Source organism: Pteropus vampyrus, unplaced genomic scaffold (genome assembly GCF_000151845.1).
Source record: "Pteropus vampyrus isolate Shadow unplaced genomic scaffold, Pvam_2.0 Scaffold28, whole genome shotgun sequence".
Taxonomy (NCBI): domain Eukaryota; kingdom Metazoa; phylum Chordata; class Mammalia; order Chiroptera; family Pteropodidae; genus Pteropus; species Pteropus vampyrus.
In genome coordinates, this window is record NW_011888809.1 from 2,276,944 (window position 1) to 2,293,288 (window position 16,345).

At 34.5% G+C, this 16,345-nt stretch overlaps 1 protein-coding gene and 1 non-coding gene across 2 annotated transcripts in view; both read left to right on the forward strand.

Moving 5' to 3' along the window:
* ITSN2 (intersectin 2) overlaps positions 1 to 16,345 on the forward strand; it is a 65,758-nt gene that overhangs the window by 30,160 nt on the left and 19,253 nt on the right. Inside the window, exons 13-17 of the mRNA XM_023528537.1 lie at positions 541 to 681; positions 1,656 to 1,743; positions 4,804 to 4,943; positions 13,226 to 13,362; positions 15,924 to 16,057. Coding sequence (XP_023384305.1) covers positions 541 to 681; positions 1,656 to 1,743; positions 4,804 to 4,943; positions 13,226 to 13,362; positions 15,924 to 16,057 — 640 coding nt within the window. The remainder of the gene's footprint in view (positions 1 to 540; positions 682 to 1,655; positions 1,744 to 4,803; positions 4,944 to 13,225; positions 13,363 to 15,923; positions 16,058 to 16,345) is intronic.
* LOC111737605 lies at positions 6,523 to 6,641 on the forward strand. Its single transcript, XR_002779483.1, has one exon. It is a non-coding gene; the product is annotated as a 5S ribosomal RNA (ribosomal RNA).

Here is a 16,345-nt window from a genome sequence, read left to right on the forward strand (position 1 = left end):
CTTCTCGTTAGCCTTCATTGAGAATCCCTACTCTGGTTTTTTTTCTTTTTCCTGACTTCTCAGAAAAAGGAGAAAGGAATATTGTTACAGGAAAAGAGAATTGTGGCCAAAAAGGCCCTCCTGGACATTGTTTGATTAGAGGAAATGAGATGGCAACATTGAGGGTAAAAATAGAAGCTCAGAGGAGGTAATGCTGAATGCCATATAGGAAATATATTCCTCCTCATTATTCTTTGAAATCATCTCTGTGTTAATATTATAAATTAATGCCTCAATGCTGAACTCAGAAGAAAACTCAGTGTATTATATTTGTGCTTTCTCAACTTACGGGTTCTTGTGCTCTGAGAATGGTGCATTTTCTTCTAACAACTCTCTTGAGTCAAAAGGTAGAACTCTAAAACATATTCTACTTGGTCTTCAACATTTATCTCAGACAGTATAAATGACATTTAAGAATTTAAATGAAAATATTATATTCCTGATAAGAACATTTTCTGTTAGCATTTTAGGTTACCATATGTTTATATGCTTTTCCTATAGAATGGCAAACATCAGCAGATCTCAGGCAGGCTTCAAGATGTCCGACTCAGAAAGCAAACTCAGAAGACTGAGCTGGAAGTTCTGGATAAGCAGTGTGACCTGGAAATTATGGAAATCAAGCAGCTCCAACAAGAACTTCAAGTAAGTCCTTTGCTGCTGAATTGTCCTTAAACATGAACAGGTATTAATAATTCTTCCTAATAGAGTGATTTATGATTTGAGGTCCACAAATCCCTTCAAATCTCTGATGGATGTGAGTATATACAATCTTATATATATCAGGAAACTCATAGACTCTCTAAAATTCTGCTAGACATCTGATTAACTTCTGCTTAATATTTACACATAAATGGGTGTTTATCACTTTGTGTTTTAAGTTTTTAATAAATATGCATACACACACATGCATAATAAATTAAGATTTATTGTTACTACTTTTAGGAAATTTTGACCTAAAATTATTCTTTTCAGAATTGTGGTGAGAATGTTGAATATGTTCCCTCAGGGACCTGGTAATTCTGTTCTTGACTTGTACATTAGGACCTAGTTCAGTTACTATAGTTTGCAGCGTAGGGACTCTGGAAGCATTCTCTATCTTGAGAGTCCTTTTTCTCTTTCAGTGTGGATTGAAAGTTTTTTCACTTTGCCACAGTAAATATAAACAAAGGCCAAATAGTATTTCATATCTGATTTAAACCTGCTTCCCTAGTTTCCCTGGGTTTTTAGTCCCCCTTTGATATACATGTAATCATTCTGAAGTGTCGTGACCTGCTTACATACCATTTAGCGCAGATCCGAAAGGCACCTCTCAGCCTGGGCCCGCTGTCATCCATCAGTATGCTAAAAATTGTAAGGCTTCCAGGTATACCATGTTAACAAAGGCTTTCTTCTCCACCTTTTAATTTCAGCCAGTCATTCATAAATGGATTTTTGTTTAAATATTTGCATTTTCAATCATATGTACTTCCATTCTAGTTTATTCATAGCTGTGAGTAGTTTACAGCTACATATTTTTATACAAAGTTTCAAGAGTGATTAAATCATGTTTTGAATTTTTCAAAAAATTTGTAGACGTTACATAGTTTTAATAAGGCACTACTTTTTCTTTTTTTAAGGAATATCAAAATAAGCTTATCTATTTGGTACCTGAGAAGCAATTATTAAATGAAAGAATTAAAAACATGCAGCTTGGTAACACACCTGGTAAGTCTCTAAGGTTTGTTTTGCCTCTTTTATTTTCTGAATGACCATATCAATCATATTATGTTGCTTACTAAAATAGCATTATTCTTTTAAATAACCTTTTGTCTATAATTAAAAATTTAAAGGGAATGTGAAAAACATCACATGTTAGATTTAATAATAAAAAGTGTATAAAAAGTAAGTAATAATTCTGGTATATCTTTCTTTTTATTCATATATTTCAAATTAAATTCTTATATGTCAATTAAATGTTAGACTATAATTAAACAAGATCTAGGTTTGGCTCTAATACAGGCCTGTATGTGCATTTTGGCAATATCCTGCACTGATTGTAAAGAACTGTTTGGAGGAGACTTTACTATGAGGCCAAACCTGTGAGATTCTAAGGTGATAGTGTATAGTAATGATGGGCCTAAGCAGAATGGGGTGCCCTTCCCAGACCTTTTATATCAACTAACTGTGATACATGTAAAGAATTTTACCACTTGGCCGGCTTATACCTACGAAACAAAATATTCTAAGATAATTTGTGAGAATGTAACATTTTTCTTGATTCAAGTTCCAGCCAGAAAACTGGAAAAAAAAAAAAAAAAAACTACATTGGAGAGCATTGCCAATAACAATGTAGCAGGAAGGTTTATTTAAAGAAAAGTCAGTCTTCAAATGTGTTAGAACTAGCTAAAGTATTCTAAATGTCTCCCGTTGAGTATTTGTCAGTCTTTCCATTCCAGGGCTCTTTATTACACTATTTGCTGTTTAGGAGATTCAATTAATAGCATCCCTCTTCTTTGCCCAAGTTCTGAATAAATTGAGAAAAAAGCAAAGGAACAAGACATACGAATGACCAGACTATCACCTCACTATTGATAAAGCTGATGCTAGATAGTGTGGCTTATCTGTGAGCAGTACAGCTGCACCTTTAAAACACTGGGTGTGTGAACAAAGTAGAATATAGGCGTTCTGTGGGCAGTTCAATCTCAAGAAAGCAAAGGATATCAAGGGTATTGGCTGTGTATGCCAAGGTCCTTATCTGGAGTTCACCAACTAGTGAAGGGGGTGAAAAGAAGCTGGGAATACTGTGCTAGTAAAAAGCCCTTTACTACATGAAGAAAACACCAGGAATAGAGAAGTTCACTCTTGTGAACTACTCTTATTATGTCTCCCACCTTCCACTACTATGGTCTGTCCATGTCACTTCTCAATCTTCCTTGCACATGATTCTGTTCTTAGCTGTTCAGAATATATCAGCTCCCACTTCACCCCTCCACAGACATTCTGGAAGCAGGATGAGCCAGCCCTCCTGATTTGTACAGTGGCAGAAAGTATATCATTGTCCTCATGATTGTTGTTAGTATTTGAATTGTGAATGGAATTTAGCATATGTCTTATTGGAGACCTGGTAGAGTTACTCTTTCTCTGTGGAATATGATCCAGTTCAGCTAGTATGTATGTATGTATGCATTTTGTTTTGTTTTGTTTTGTTTTATATTTATTTTTCCTGTAGTCCAGTTCAAAATAGGAAGCTTTTGTTTGGAATTTGCTAAGTACACCTGTATCTCTTAGATTCCTCTCTCCTTAACAGTTATCATTTAGATTATCAGCCATGTGCCAAGAACTGTGCTAGGTAGTTTTCATGCATTATTTCCTTTAATCTTTACAACAACCCTATAAGGTAGTTGTTATTCCATTGTGCAGCTCAGGAAAACTGAGGCTCAGAGAGATTCAGTAGCTGCCCAGCGTGGTATAGTAGCAGTTCTCAAATTCCTGTCTGTCTGACTCTGAAGCCCAGATTGTCTACCATATTGTCTCTGTGTCTTTCAGTTACTTAACACAGTGCTCATATATATGATATAATTAAATTCAAGATTAAAATGTCCATTATTAGTGATGTTCATTTTGAAGAATACTATGAATGTATGTTAACTGTTGTTTTTTCACATCGCTTATCTCTCAGTTTAATTAGACTCTGAACTCCTTGAGGATAGGACACATGCCTTATCCTTTTTCCTTCCATTGAACATAGTGTGTTGCTTTGCATATAGTAGACATATAATTTAATGGTTAAATATTTGTTGAAATACTGGAAAACTGTTAGAATTATAAGAGAATTTAATAAGGTATCTGGGTAAAAAAAAATCTGCATATAAAAATCAGTAACTTTATATATCAAAAGTATTTAATTAGGATATATCATGAAGAAGGGCCTCACATTAGCATTTTCATTGTTAAAAATAAAGAAGTATACAGCTATAAATTTTTACTTACATACCTAAAAGATTCCTGGCTAAGTAGACACATGTTATGTTCCTGAATGAACTAGCTCATTATTACAAAGATGTCAGTTCTCTACTAATTCATCCATATATTCAGTTCTATTCAGATTTCTTTAAGTGAAACTTGTCAAGATAAGTTTCTAAGTGATTCGCAGATTTACCTAGAAGAGAAAATGTACAAGGGTAGGCAAGACTTGGTGTGGGGAAGAGACTCGCTCTACCAGATACCAAACCACAGACAGGAATTTGAGAACAACTACTGTATCATACTGGGCAACTACTTAATATCTCAGAGCCTCAGTTTTCCCGAGCTGCACAATGGGATTAGCAGCTACCTTACAGGGTTGTTGTAATGATTAAAGGAAATAATGCATGAAAACTACCAGGACCTGGAGTGACGCTCCACATGAGTAAGGTGTTTCACCAGTCTGATCCTCAGGCTCTCCCTCTATACAGTGGACATGATATCACCTACCTCATTTATGAAGTGATGGATATAAAGCCATTAATATAGAGTCTGGCCCACAGTAAATAATAGCAGCTACTGTAAAAGTAGCTTACTATTCATTCTTAGTACTATTGAGTACAGAACCAGTGCTTACAACATTTCCATATGAGTATCCGAACAGGGCAAATGGCCTCTGAATTTTCTCTTCTTTAGCTGATCCACATGATGCATGTCTATCCTTTGTCATTCTCTACTTACACCAATTTGACCAGACAGTAAATGTCAATTACTGGTAATGACATTTCCACCAAATGTAAATGTCTGATGTTTGTATTTCAGATTTAGGGATTGGTGTACTTAATAAAAAATCATTAGAAAAGGAAGAATTATGCCAAAGACTTAAAGAACAGTTAGATGCTCTTGAAAAAGAAACTGCATCCAAGCTATCAGAAATGGATTCATTTAACAGTCAACTAAAGGTATTTATATTCTATTCTATTCTATTCTATTCTATTCTATTCTATTCTATTCTATTCTATTCTATTCATTTTTAGTTAGCAGTTTTCTTATTTTGATTTAATAGAATGCATAATAGAAGCTATTATTTTTATAAGTAGTACATTTTCATAATTTATTTGATAATTTGAGCTATACCAAAATTGCAAGATTGTTTTTAATGTTCTGTGTAGATGTAAACATTTTGTCATATAACTAACATATCGTTTACCAATAGTTTCCAGTTTTTGATAACTGTTTTTAATGGCATTTATACATATTGTCTTTGTCAGTGTTAGAGAACTGATCTCAGCCAGCAAGATCTGAGGCAAGGAAATTTTTTAAATAGTCCTGGTGGTAGAGGCTTTTTTTAACACACTAAATTCTATTTTTGTTTCTTTGTTGCAATTTAATTAACCTTTGTGAAATAATGCAATAATCAGTGAAATCCAAAGAATAATCTAGCACTATAAGCTTCGCATGAAAAGTAAGTTTATGATTCATTATTTGCTGCAATGGCAGAGCAGATGTCCACAATATACACTGTATATATACTGTGTATGCTTCTTATTTTGTACAATATTAGTTGTATACTGAAGCCATGTGAAAGAATATGTTAAAAGCTAAAAACCAAACTAATGGCACATTAAAATTTGGGAGTAGTCTCAGTTATTTCTTTTCTAACAGCTTAAAATTTTCAGAGCATAAAGTATTACATAGCTTTTCAGGCACTTTTCTCTTCATGTGACTTTTATCTTGCTGACATTTAGAATAACATCACACCAGTTATAGAAAAGAGACCACAGCGGCTTCAGTAAAGGAGGGAAAATTTGAGGTACATAATATTAACAATACATTTCATACCAGCAAATATTCTCTAGGAAAAAATTGTAAAGAAAACCAAATAATTTGTCATTGATGGACAGACAAGCCAGCCAAGTTGTCTTCCCTACATTATTTTTAAAAAATCTGTACATAGTTTAATTGGCTTTTTATCTGCCTTATCTTACAGTGTGGGAATATGGATGACTCTGTTCTTCAGTGCCTTTTGTCTCTGCTAAGCTGTCTCAACAACCTCTTCCTCTTACTTAAGGTTATTTTCTAATATCTAGCTCCTTTTCTTTGAGTTACTTTACTGTTTTCTTTTTTAAAAAAGTAAACTATTCTTTGCATTTATCTGAGTATCTTTGTTTGAAATAACATATATAATACAGACCTTTTTCTTTCTGTTTGCTTGAATATCCTTCTGCTGTCTAACTGCCTGTTTGAGTCTAATGCCAGAAATCAGTAGGGTTTCCCAGAGCAGTCTTTCTCATGATGAGCTCAAGACATTTAAAAATATTACCTGGTCCCTTACAACATCTCCATGAGTTGGGTTAACTGATAGGATGATTGCTGATTCAATTAAAAGGAAAGCTAAGGGACTGTGAGATTACATCATTGAAAATCATTATTTAAAATAAAACTTTTATTTTCTGAAATTCAAGGCAAAGTTATGTCACGTAGATACTAGGCTGCTTCCTGATACTACTATAAAGAAAAATATTAAAAGAACCAATAATGGTCTACGGCCATGCCACCCTGAACACACCCAATCCCATCTGATCTCAGAAGCTAAGCTGGGTCGGGCCTGGTTAGTACTTGGATGGGAGACCACCTAGGAAGACCAGGTGCTGTAGGCGTAAAAAAAATAATAATAATGCAGGGCAGCTCTAGTTACATCTAGGTACATGCACTTCAGATAAAAATGATAAATCACATGTATAAATAAATAGCACACTTTGTCGTGATAGCATAGAGTATTTAAAATACTCAGTGAATTCCTGTTTTAATATACAGCAGATCTTCAACATCATTTTATTGGAAGTCATTTCATTATGATGTCGATGAGATGTCGTAGGAACTTAACTCATTTATATCAATTGGACTATGGTAAAATTGGATTCATTACACATCGTTTCGCTTAAAATCACAGAACTTTTGACAACGTTGTAAGGACTTAACTATAGTTTAAAGAAAGATGCTCTATATTTACTGCTTGCTGACCTTAGTAGTGCTTGCTGACCTTAGTAGATTTTGATTGTGCATTCTACTGGGTACTAAAATGAATGGGAGTAGGGCAGTAGCACACACATGCACAGTGAGACAGGACCACCATAAGTAGAGCTTACATGTTACCTAAGCAGAGGTAGGGCAGCTTGGAAGGATGGTATCAGCCTTTCCTTTATGGTTGTAACATGAATTGCCAGATTATCTGGTCTTAGAACTTTTGCTACACATTGCACAGAAATTTAAATCTAAGTTTCTTCATCTATGAAATGAGATTTGATGATGATTTGTGGACTATACTTATACACATAAATCTGTCAGCATTTGATTCTCCACAGGCCAGCAGATTATTCTTATCTCTTGTTTTACTTTCTCCTGCTTCCTGCCTTCCAGCCTTTCACTGCTTATTGATACTTTCATCAGAGGCATTTAGAAAACTAAAAGGGGAGGAGACCTGTACTCTCAGAGTGCTCAGGAGACTAACTGTGGTGTTACAGAAAGCAGGGGGCCTTCTGTAGTCATCATGGTAAAGTGATACAGAGCAGTCAACATAGTACTAAAAAATACCTACTGAATTGTCAACAAGGAGACCTTCAAAGACCTTTCTGAAAGTGCCATTTCACTTGAGTAATCAGCAGAAGCTGGATTGCAGCAGATCAGGAATGAATGGGAGTTGAAGGGATAAGTGAGTGTAATCAATTTAAAGAGGAGAGTGAAGAGAGCATGAGGTCAAAGGAAAACTTTTTTGGTTTAAGAAAGACTTGAAAGATAAAGGATACAAAGTTTCAGTCATGCAAGACAAGTTCTGGGGTCTAATGTACAGAATGTTGACTATTGTGAACAGTACTGTATTGTATAATTGAAATTTGTTAAGAGGGTAGATCTTAAACGTTCCATAAAGGAAGGGAGGGAGAGAAAGAGGAAGAAAGGGTGACTATATGGAGATTGTTATGTTAATTAGCTTGATCGTGATCATTTCACAGTGTCTACTTATATTGGAATATCAAGTTGTACACTTTAAATATATATAATTTTTATTTGTCAATTATACCTCAGTAAAGGTGGGGAAAAAATAATTGGAACCACTCTTGGAGGGGGTATCAGCTTTCTTCAAGCCTTATGGCTACCTGGGGAAAGGATAGTTTCTATTAAGACAGAAAAATGGAAATCGACCACTCCCTTAGGCTACTTGTGGTGAAACAAGTATAATATTTAAAAGTATTTATAATAAGAAATTGTGTTTTATGGAGCCCTGTAATAGACATGTAGAAGGTCAGTGATCATTTTTACTCTTTTGCTCAAGTCATGCTAAGACAAATAGCAAAGCCAGGGGGTTCAAAGATGAGACATATGACAGGCCATTATACTAAGGAAATTCATACAATATCCTGTCTTCAGTAGTGAAGTACAGTGAAAAAAGTAATGGCCTAGGAATCTAAAGAAGTGACTTCTGATGTTATTCATGCCACTTGCTAGTTGTGTAGCTATTTGTCATTTAACCTCCAAACTTTGCTTTCTTTATTTACAAAAATACTGACAATATCTGCTCTGCCTTCTTTGCAGAGTCATATGATGATTAAATGAGATAGCATATATATGGAAGTACTTCTTTCCGTCAGAGAATTTGAGGTCTCCCTTGGGAACCTCTTTCTCCACGGTAGGGTGTAATATTAGGAAGCATGGACCTAAAATGCTGCTGGGTGATGTGGGTTATAAATGTTTGTTTCTAAAGCAGAAGCTGTTAACCATTTTTATGCCATGGACTCTTCAACAATTTGGTGAAGTCTCTGGACCCCTTCTCAGAATGTTTTAAATATATAAAATATATAAGATTATAAAGAATTAATCGAGTCATAAAAATATATATTTTTAATTACCCCCCCTCCCTACTTCCACCCTGACCTACCATGTTGCCATCTTCCTTTAAGAATTGGATCTCTGAAGGCGGGGCATCTCCTCCCATATGCTCTCAGCGTGCACCCAGGGCCTGGCGCACCCGGGGTGTGGGCTGCCGTGGCTCCTCTGGGGCTCGAACCCAGGACCTTCTGTAAAGCGTGTAAAGCAGACGTGCTAACCACTACTCTATGGAACCACCCCACAAAATATTTTTTAAAAACAAATTTGTGACATAAGAATTATGTGCTTCTATATTAATGGATTAAATAACAATATCTAGCAACAGACCAGGCTTAATAATACCATAATTTTGAACTCAAGATGTATATAGTGTGAATTCAAGTTATATATACTATAATATGAAAATATCTGATTTCTTTTGGTGAACAATATCACAAGTACAGCTAATATTACCTTGGTTTGCTGCTTATATTTAGAATTGAAGGAAATGTTATATTTCAGATAGAGATTAGTGAAAGTAAAGGTTAATTTTGTTCCTGTCCAAGTTCCTGGACTCCTGGATTCTATTTAAAAAAAAAAACAAAAACAAAAAAACACCTTGGAAAGTCTGTGGCCCTCCTGTTAAGAATGCCTGCTCCAGAGTGAAGACAAGGTGATTGAACTTGCCGATTTTCTTATCTGTTTGTTCTATTGGTTACAGAGATTGGTATGGTAAAATCTTCCACTTTGACTATGGATTTGTTTTTTCCTATTTTATTTTTATAGGTGTTTTAAAAATAGATTTTGAGGCTGTGTTATTAGGTGCATACAAGTGCCCAAAGTCACACAGCTAGTAAGTGAAAGCAGAAATTCAACCAGAGTAGTCAGGAGTTGACATTAAATGGTTATATTAAGTTATATTAAGAGAACAAAGCTGAAAACTTATAAGGTAAGTGTTCAACTTAAGAAACTATAAAAGACCAGCATAATAAAGTAAAAAAAAGTAGAAAGAAGTTAGTGAAACAGAAGACATATTTAATAGAGAATCAAGAAAGCCAAAATTTGACTCTTTTAAAGATTAATAAAATGAACAAACCTTTAGCAAGACTGATTTTAAACAGAAAGTAGAAATAAGGAAAATTAGGAGTGAAAAGGAAATTAATTAAATATGTTGCAAACATTAAAAGATGAGAGGATATTATGACTAATTTTTGCACATAAATGTAAAAATGTAGATGAAATGAACAAATTACAATTTGCCAAAACTGACTCAAGAAAAAATAAGATACCTAAGTAGCTCTATAGTCGTGAAATATTTTAAATCTGTAGTTTAAAATCTTCCCTAGAAGAGAATCCAGACCCAAAGTTTTTACTGAAGGAACAAGTAATTTCAGTCTTACTCATGTTTCAAAATATAGAGAAAGAGGGAATATTCCCAACTTATCATAGGAAGATGTCATAAACATATCAAAATCTAATAAGAACAGTATGAGAAATTATAGGGCAGTTTAACAGAGGCAAAAATGTTAATATTAAAAAGTTGAAATTTATAAAAAGCAGAAATTTATAAAAAGGATAATCCATTATGACCAATGACCAAGTTGGATTTATCTTAGCCATGCAAAGATGATTTGACATATAAAAAATGTTTACTATAATTTGTCATACAAACAAATTAAGAGAAAAATGGTATGCTCATCTCATTAGATGCGGAAAAAGTATTTGTTAAAATTTAACATCCATTTATGATTTAGAAATGAAAAAATTATTAGTACATTAGGAGTAGAAGAGAACTTTCTAAACATGAAAAAGATACTCTGTCATTCTATTAAGACAGTTCTGTTCGTTACTGTCGATTGGTTTACTTGTTCTCAGTTAGCTGGTCTGGTATATTTAACCAGGACTTCCTAGAAGCAGTGACTTAGCTCAGAATTGAGTCTAATGATATGAACTTCTAGGATCACTGTAGTCAGGCAGAGGAAATGTTTTTGGAAAGCCTTGTGGCGGTCTTCAGATCTTATCAATATGCACAGATTATTGTTTATGCATTTTTATTTATCTAGTAAATACTAATTAAATATCTATACTGTACCAGGCTCTCTCTTGGGGTGGGAATATGTTGATGACAGTCCTTTTGTCAAGAAACTCCAGTGGAAGAAACAATCATAGTCAGAAGAAGTTGGATATGATAGTGGAACACACAGAATGCCTTTCGGGGGAGCACAAGGAAGCTCATTAACTCAGGCACTGGAAGAATAGTTCTAAAAAAGGAAGACTTGGAGCAGTATTTTAAAGGACAAATTGGAGGACTAGCCTTGTAGCCATGTTAAGATGATTTATTAATTTGGCTTCTCTTTACTCTTCTTTTAAACCTATAATTTTCCTCATTTATGATTTCAGCCAATAATAATAGCTGCTGTTCATTGAAAACTTACTCTGTGCCCTGCACTTTCATAAGCACTTAACCTGTATCAATGCATTCAGTCCTCACAATGCTATGAGATATGTACTGAAATTAACCCCATTTTACAGATGAGGAAACTGTAAAGGACTTTGGCGGTCTTATTCCAGACCTATGCTCCTAGAGTCCATATCACTAAACCATACTGCTTCTCTGTAGATTATAACCACTATATTCTTTTTGTCAATAGAATTTAGAGAAAGATGCAACAAAGAGAACTGTAGAAGCTGAGATCTGTGAATTTTGCTGTGCATGCAGTATTTGTATTGTTATTGGCTTAAGCTACAAGTCTTGATCTCAGACATTCTGGGCATAGTCTCTGGACACCACATTGTTCTCAGATGAGATGCACCATTTCAATCAAGTTAAGAGTTCACCTGTAAATGTTTTATTTTTGAAAAGAAATAGAGTTGGTGGGGGGTTGTTTTGCAGAGCGGGGGGTGTTCGGTTGGTTTGAGTTTTATTATCATGAGTGGATCAATGCCCAACATTTTTCGCTGAAACACTCCATCTAAATACTGTCTAAGCTCTCACCTTTGCTATGACACCTTTTGCTTAGTTTTTTGTAGCAGTGTCAGTTTTTCTTTCCTTTACTCTAACCTTTTTCTACTCTCTTATTCAAGATTCTATAGATGTCAAGTAAAAGAAACTCAGTTCAAAATAGTTAAGCAAAAGAGAGTGGTTATAAGAAGAGTATGAGAACCACTAACTGAATCAGTAAAAGAGCTGCTGGACAGTTTGTAAACTTTGAGGAATGAAATCGGAGATTTGATTCCCCCAGTACTCTCTTTCTCTACGTCTGCCTTTAATCTTTGCTGCTTTCTTGAGTTGACTTCATTGCTCCCCTGATAGTATCACTTGGTACTGGGGCAGCTCTAAGTTTACCTTATCTTCATTTAATAAGCTTAGAGAAAGAAAAACTTTCTCTCCTCTTCAGTATATTTGAAGCCCAGGAAAGTATTTGGGCCCAGCCTGGATCATGTGCTTATCCTTTGGACCAATCATTCTGGACGTGGGAGGTGAGGTTCTATGATTGATTAGGCCCAGATTAAATGACCACACCTGGGTGGGAGTGGGAGGAGCACTGAATTTGACAGAGTCTTCAAAGGCGCAAAGAAGTGGGGATCCGTTTCCCAAAAGGAACAAGGGTGCTATTAGAAGAGGGAGAGAAAAGGCTGAACAGACAATCAGAAGTTTCTGCTACGGTACTTATCTATATCCCACATTTAGGTATTTTTCTCTACTTTGAGATTGTGAACTCTTTGAAGGCAAAGACTGTATATTTAGTATTTAGATGGCCTTGGATTGGATGGATCCCTTGTGAATCTTTATAGCATTCGCATTGAACTAGATACTCAATAAGCAATTGTTTATTTCAGTTCCTGTTTGGAATACTTTTCATTATTTTGCCTCATTCTAGTCATGGTTTTAGGTAGATACTATCTTTACCATTTCTAGGTCTTAACTAAATTATTTAATAATTCTGTGTGTAGTTCAAAATCTTATTGGATAAAAATTATAGGTAACTTGATTTAAACTACGTGTCAAAAATATGACTTAACAAAATTCCTCTTCGAGGAAACTGTTGTAACAAGGAAACTGTTTCCCCATAGTTTAAATGAGTTGCTTTTTTATTAAAAATGAAGTACCAAATCAAAGAATTGACTTTGTAAAGATTCTTTATTAGAAATGAATTAATACAAAGTAGATAATTTTAACATGTATTGTCCTCAGAGGATTAAATATGTATTGTATTCAATGTTTTTTTAATCACTTAGATTAAAAAAGGATTTTAACTTTTAATATTTTTACTTTAACTTGCTTTAGGATTTTTGTCTTTTAATGCAAGTGACAGATTATTAGATAAGACAAATATTTTAAATCAATGGCATAATTGACTTATTTTCATTTTGTCCTTAGGAACTGAGAGAAAGCTACAATACACAGCAGTTAGCCCTTGAACAGCTTCATAAGATCAAACGTGACAAGTTGAAGGAAATTGAAAGAAAAAGATCAGAACTAATACAGAAAAAGAAACTAGAAGATGAGGCTGTGAGGTAATATAGAATGTTTTATACTTTATTACTATTTGAATTCTAATTTTGTTACCCATATCTCTAGTTTGACTAAGAAAATTTAAGGAGAATAAAGGATAAATAAAAGGATTATCCTAAGATGCTAATTAGATTCTAAATTTTAGAAATTCAAATCTTTCTTTTGGGGACTGAGTTTACAATAGCCAATTTTATGTTTCATTTGTGAAAAATATGGACTTTGGAGTCAGACCTGAAAGATCATTAAAACTAAATACTTAATTATATAGAATGATAAGACTAAGTATAGAATGCCATGTTGATGCAGTTCTCTGAGATACCACTGAGATATTTCAAGTGTCTCCATTTATAGCAAGGAGAAGTAAAACAGTTGTGTCTGAAGCATAGATCCATTCATTTGAGACTTCACATAATTTTTTTCTTTCAGTAAAGGCCTGTTTCTAATATGTTCCTCTGTTTCTTTCAAGTTCTCTAGTGTCAGAAATTAATATAGTTAACAAAAATTGATGAGCCAACATTCCTTTGCCTTAGAGTAGTTACTGGGAAGGCGAGAAAGACACATTACCGTATAGTAGGTCTCTTAATGACTTCTAACACATTTTTATTGAGTGACAGCTATTGTCTGTGGTGCAGGTGTGCTCTGGGTTACTCTTACTCCTAGATTCCTCATGTGTAATTCTAGTAAGATATTCAGACAGTGAAACAAGTATTTATAATACTTTTTACTCCAAGACTCTTCTACTTTTGTGGCCCCTAACAAGAGAGACTAGAATAATATAGAATTAGAGGCAATGAAGTTCAAACTAAGAAGGTTTTTATTTGCCACTTAATTTGTGCCATTTAACACTGCAGAATGAAACTGTGCAATAGCTAACACAGGTAGTCACTGTGTCAGAATTTTCTGTTGACACATGCAAGTATTTTGATATCTCCTCATTACTGCTCACAAATTCCTTTTAGGCCAACAGACCATATTAATAATACACATTTTCATTTCATTCTTCATCCTCTCCCATTATCGTACTGTGGTAGAGGGCAGAAATCAGAACAGAAGCACATGAAGGATCAGTTCTAAGAGCTGGGTCTTAGTATTACATCTTGATTTCTTGGCCATTTGCTCAGGTATATTTCCTTGTTGTTTCAAGCTACTGGTATAGGTTTTCACATTGTAGATGTGGCCTCTTGCCCTTTATCCAGCTTCTGAGGCATCTTCTGGTTCTGGACCAGTTTCTCATCTACTAACTCATACATAAGAAACTTTATCGAAATTTAATTTTATACTCTCTTAACTCTCTAGTCTTTATCCCAGTAAATATGTTGGGAGTACTCTAATAGTAGTGTTCATAATGCTATGGGAATTCAAATAAATGCTATATTGGGTCTTCCTAGGCATGGGAGGGTGTCAGAGATAGTTTCTTGAGAAAGCGAGAAAGGGAATATTGATTGAAATTAAGTAAGGACTGCAGGAGAAGCGTAGCCCTCAACAGAGCCAGATGTCAGTTACACAAAGTGCTGGAGGAAGCAGTCTGTGAAGTGATAGAGGGTATAGGAGGATTTGCAAAGGGTTAAGAGGAAGCTAGTCATGGGATAATGAACCAGGAGTTTGAACAGTAAGAAATTTGGGGATGAAGAGAAAGGGTTGATAACTCAGTGGGTCTGCAGTTTTTGGAGTTATCCAGGATTTCCAAATTCCTCCAGGAATTACAGGAATAGAGACACGGAATTTAGCCAAGGTTTCTGTCACGGTGGGGCATAAACGCCTGCAAATCCCAGCGATTTTTACTGTCTGTGATAGTGTGTGCTGAGACTTGGAAAAGCTACTAAATATGACAGCTCTGCCTCATAAAAAATATATGCAAGGAAGAACTATGGTGAGCATTAGTTCTAATACTGAAATGACTGAGTCTGATCACAGATTATCTTGACTAGCTAGAAACCAAGCTATTATATAGCTACATCATATGTCATAGAAATATGTACAGAAGCATGGACCTATAAAGAAAAAATGCTCTATTATCTAATGAATGAAAAAGACTTCGAAGTGATAATATAAAAAGTAGATAATCTGACCAGAGCATTTCCTATTTCCACAAAGTGACTGAACCCCAAACACAGGGATTAGGTAGGATGGTGGAATAAAAACTGGAAGGCAGTCTTTGTGCAGAATCTAGAGACAAGGGAAAGAAATTGAGATATAATTTTTAGATTTATTTTCTGAATCGTTGCATTTTAATTATTTTCCTCTTTTTTCCTTAGGTTTGGGAGTTAGCTGGCAGGAAGGAATTTGAGGGTGTGGGAAATTGTCAGTCATACTCCCCAGTTCATCTCTTTGTCCAAGGCTCCTCTCTTAATTAATTGGTTTTCCCTTTCATCCTGATCCCCGCTGTTTCTACACACCCAAATAATATCTATTTGCTATATAATAAATACATAATTATATGATTATAAATACATAAGAAATATGTAATATTCAATTCGTCAGGAGTAAGACTTTCTATTACATTTTTATTTTGTGTAAAAAAAATTTTAGGGCATTATGCAAACTCTTTTTCTTCTATTTAAAGGAAAGCAAAGCAAGGAAAAGAAAACTTATGGAGAGAAAATCTTAGAAAGGAGGAAGAAGAGAAACAAAAACGACTCCAGGAAGAAAAACCCCAAGAAAAAGTTCAAGAAGAGCAGAAAGCTGAGGAGAAACGATGTAAGGATAAGGATAAAAATATAGGATTTAATTTTTTTCTGAGACAGAGCAACAAGAAAAAAATAAAGATCCTGATGAGGTCGGGGGGAAGAAAATTAAAAGCAATGATAATATTAACCTTTTTCTAAACTAAAGTTGGATAAGAAGTAAGTAGGCTTATTAAAACAGACTGAGGGTAGAAATCTTAAAACATGAAGAAAAGATAATTATCAATACCTATGAACAGACCATGACACGGTTTTTTATAATTGAAGTGTAAAGAGTTTTAAATATTTTATTCAACCAGTA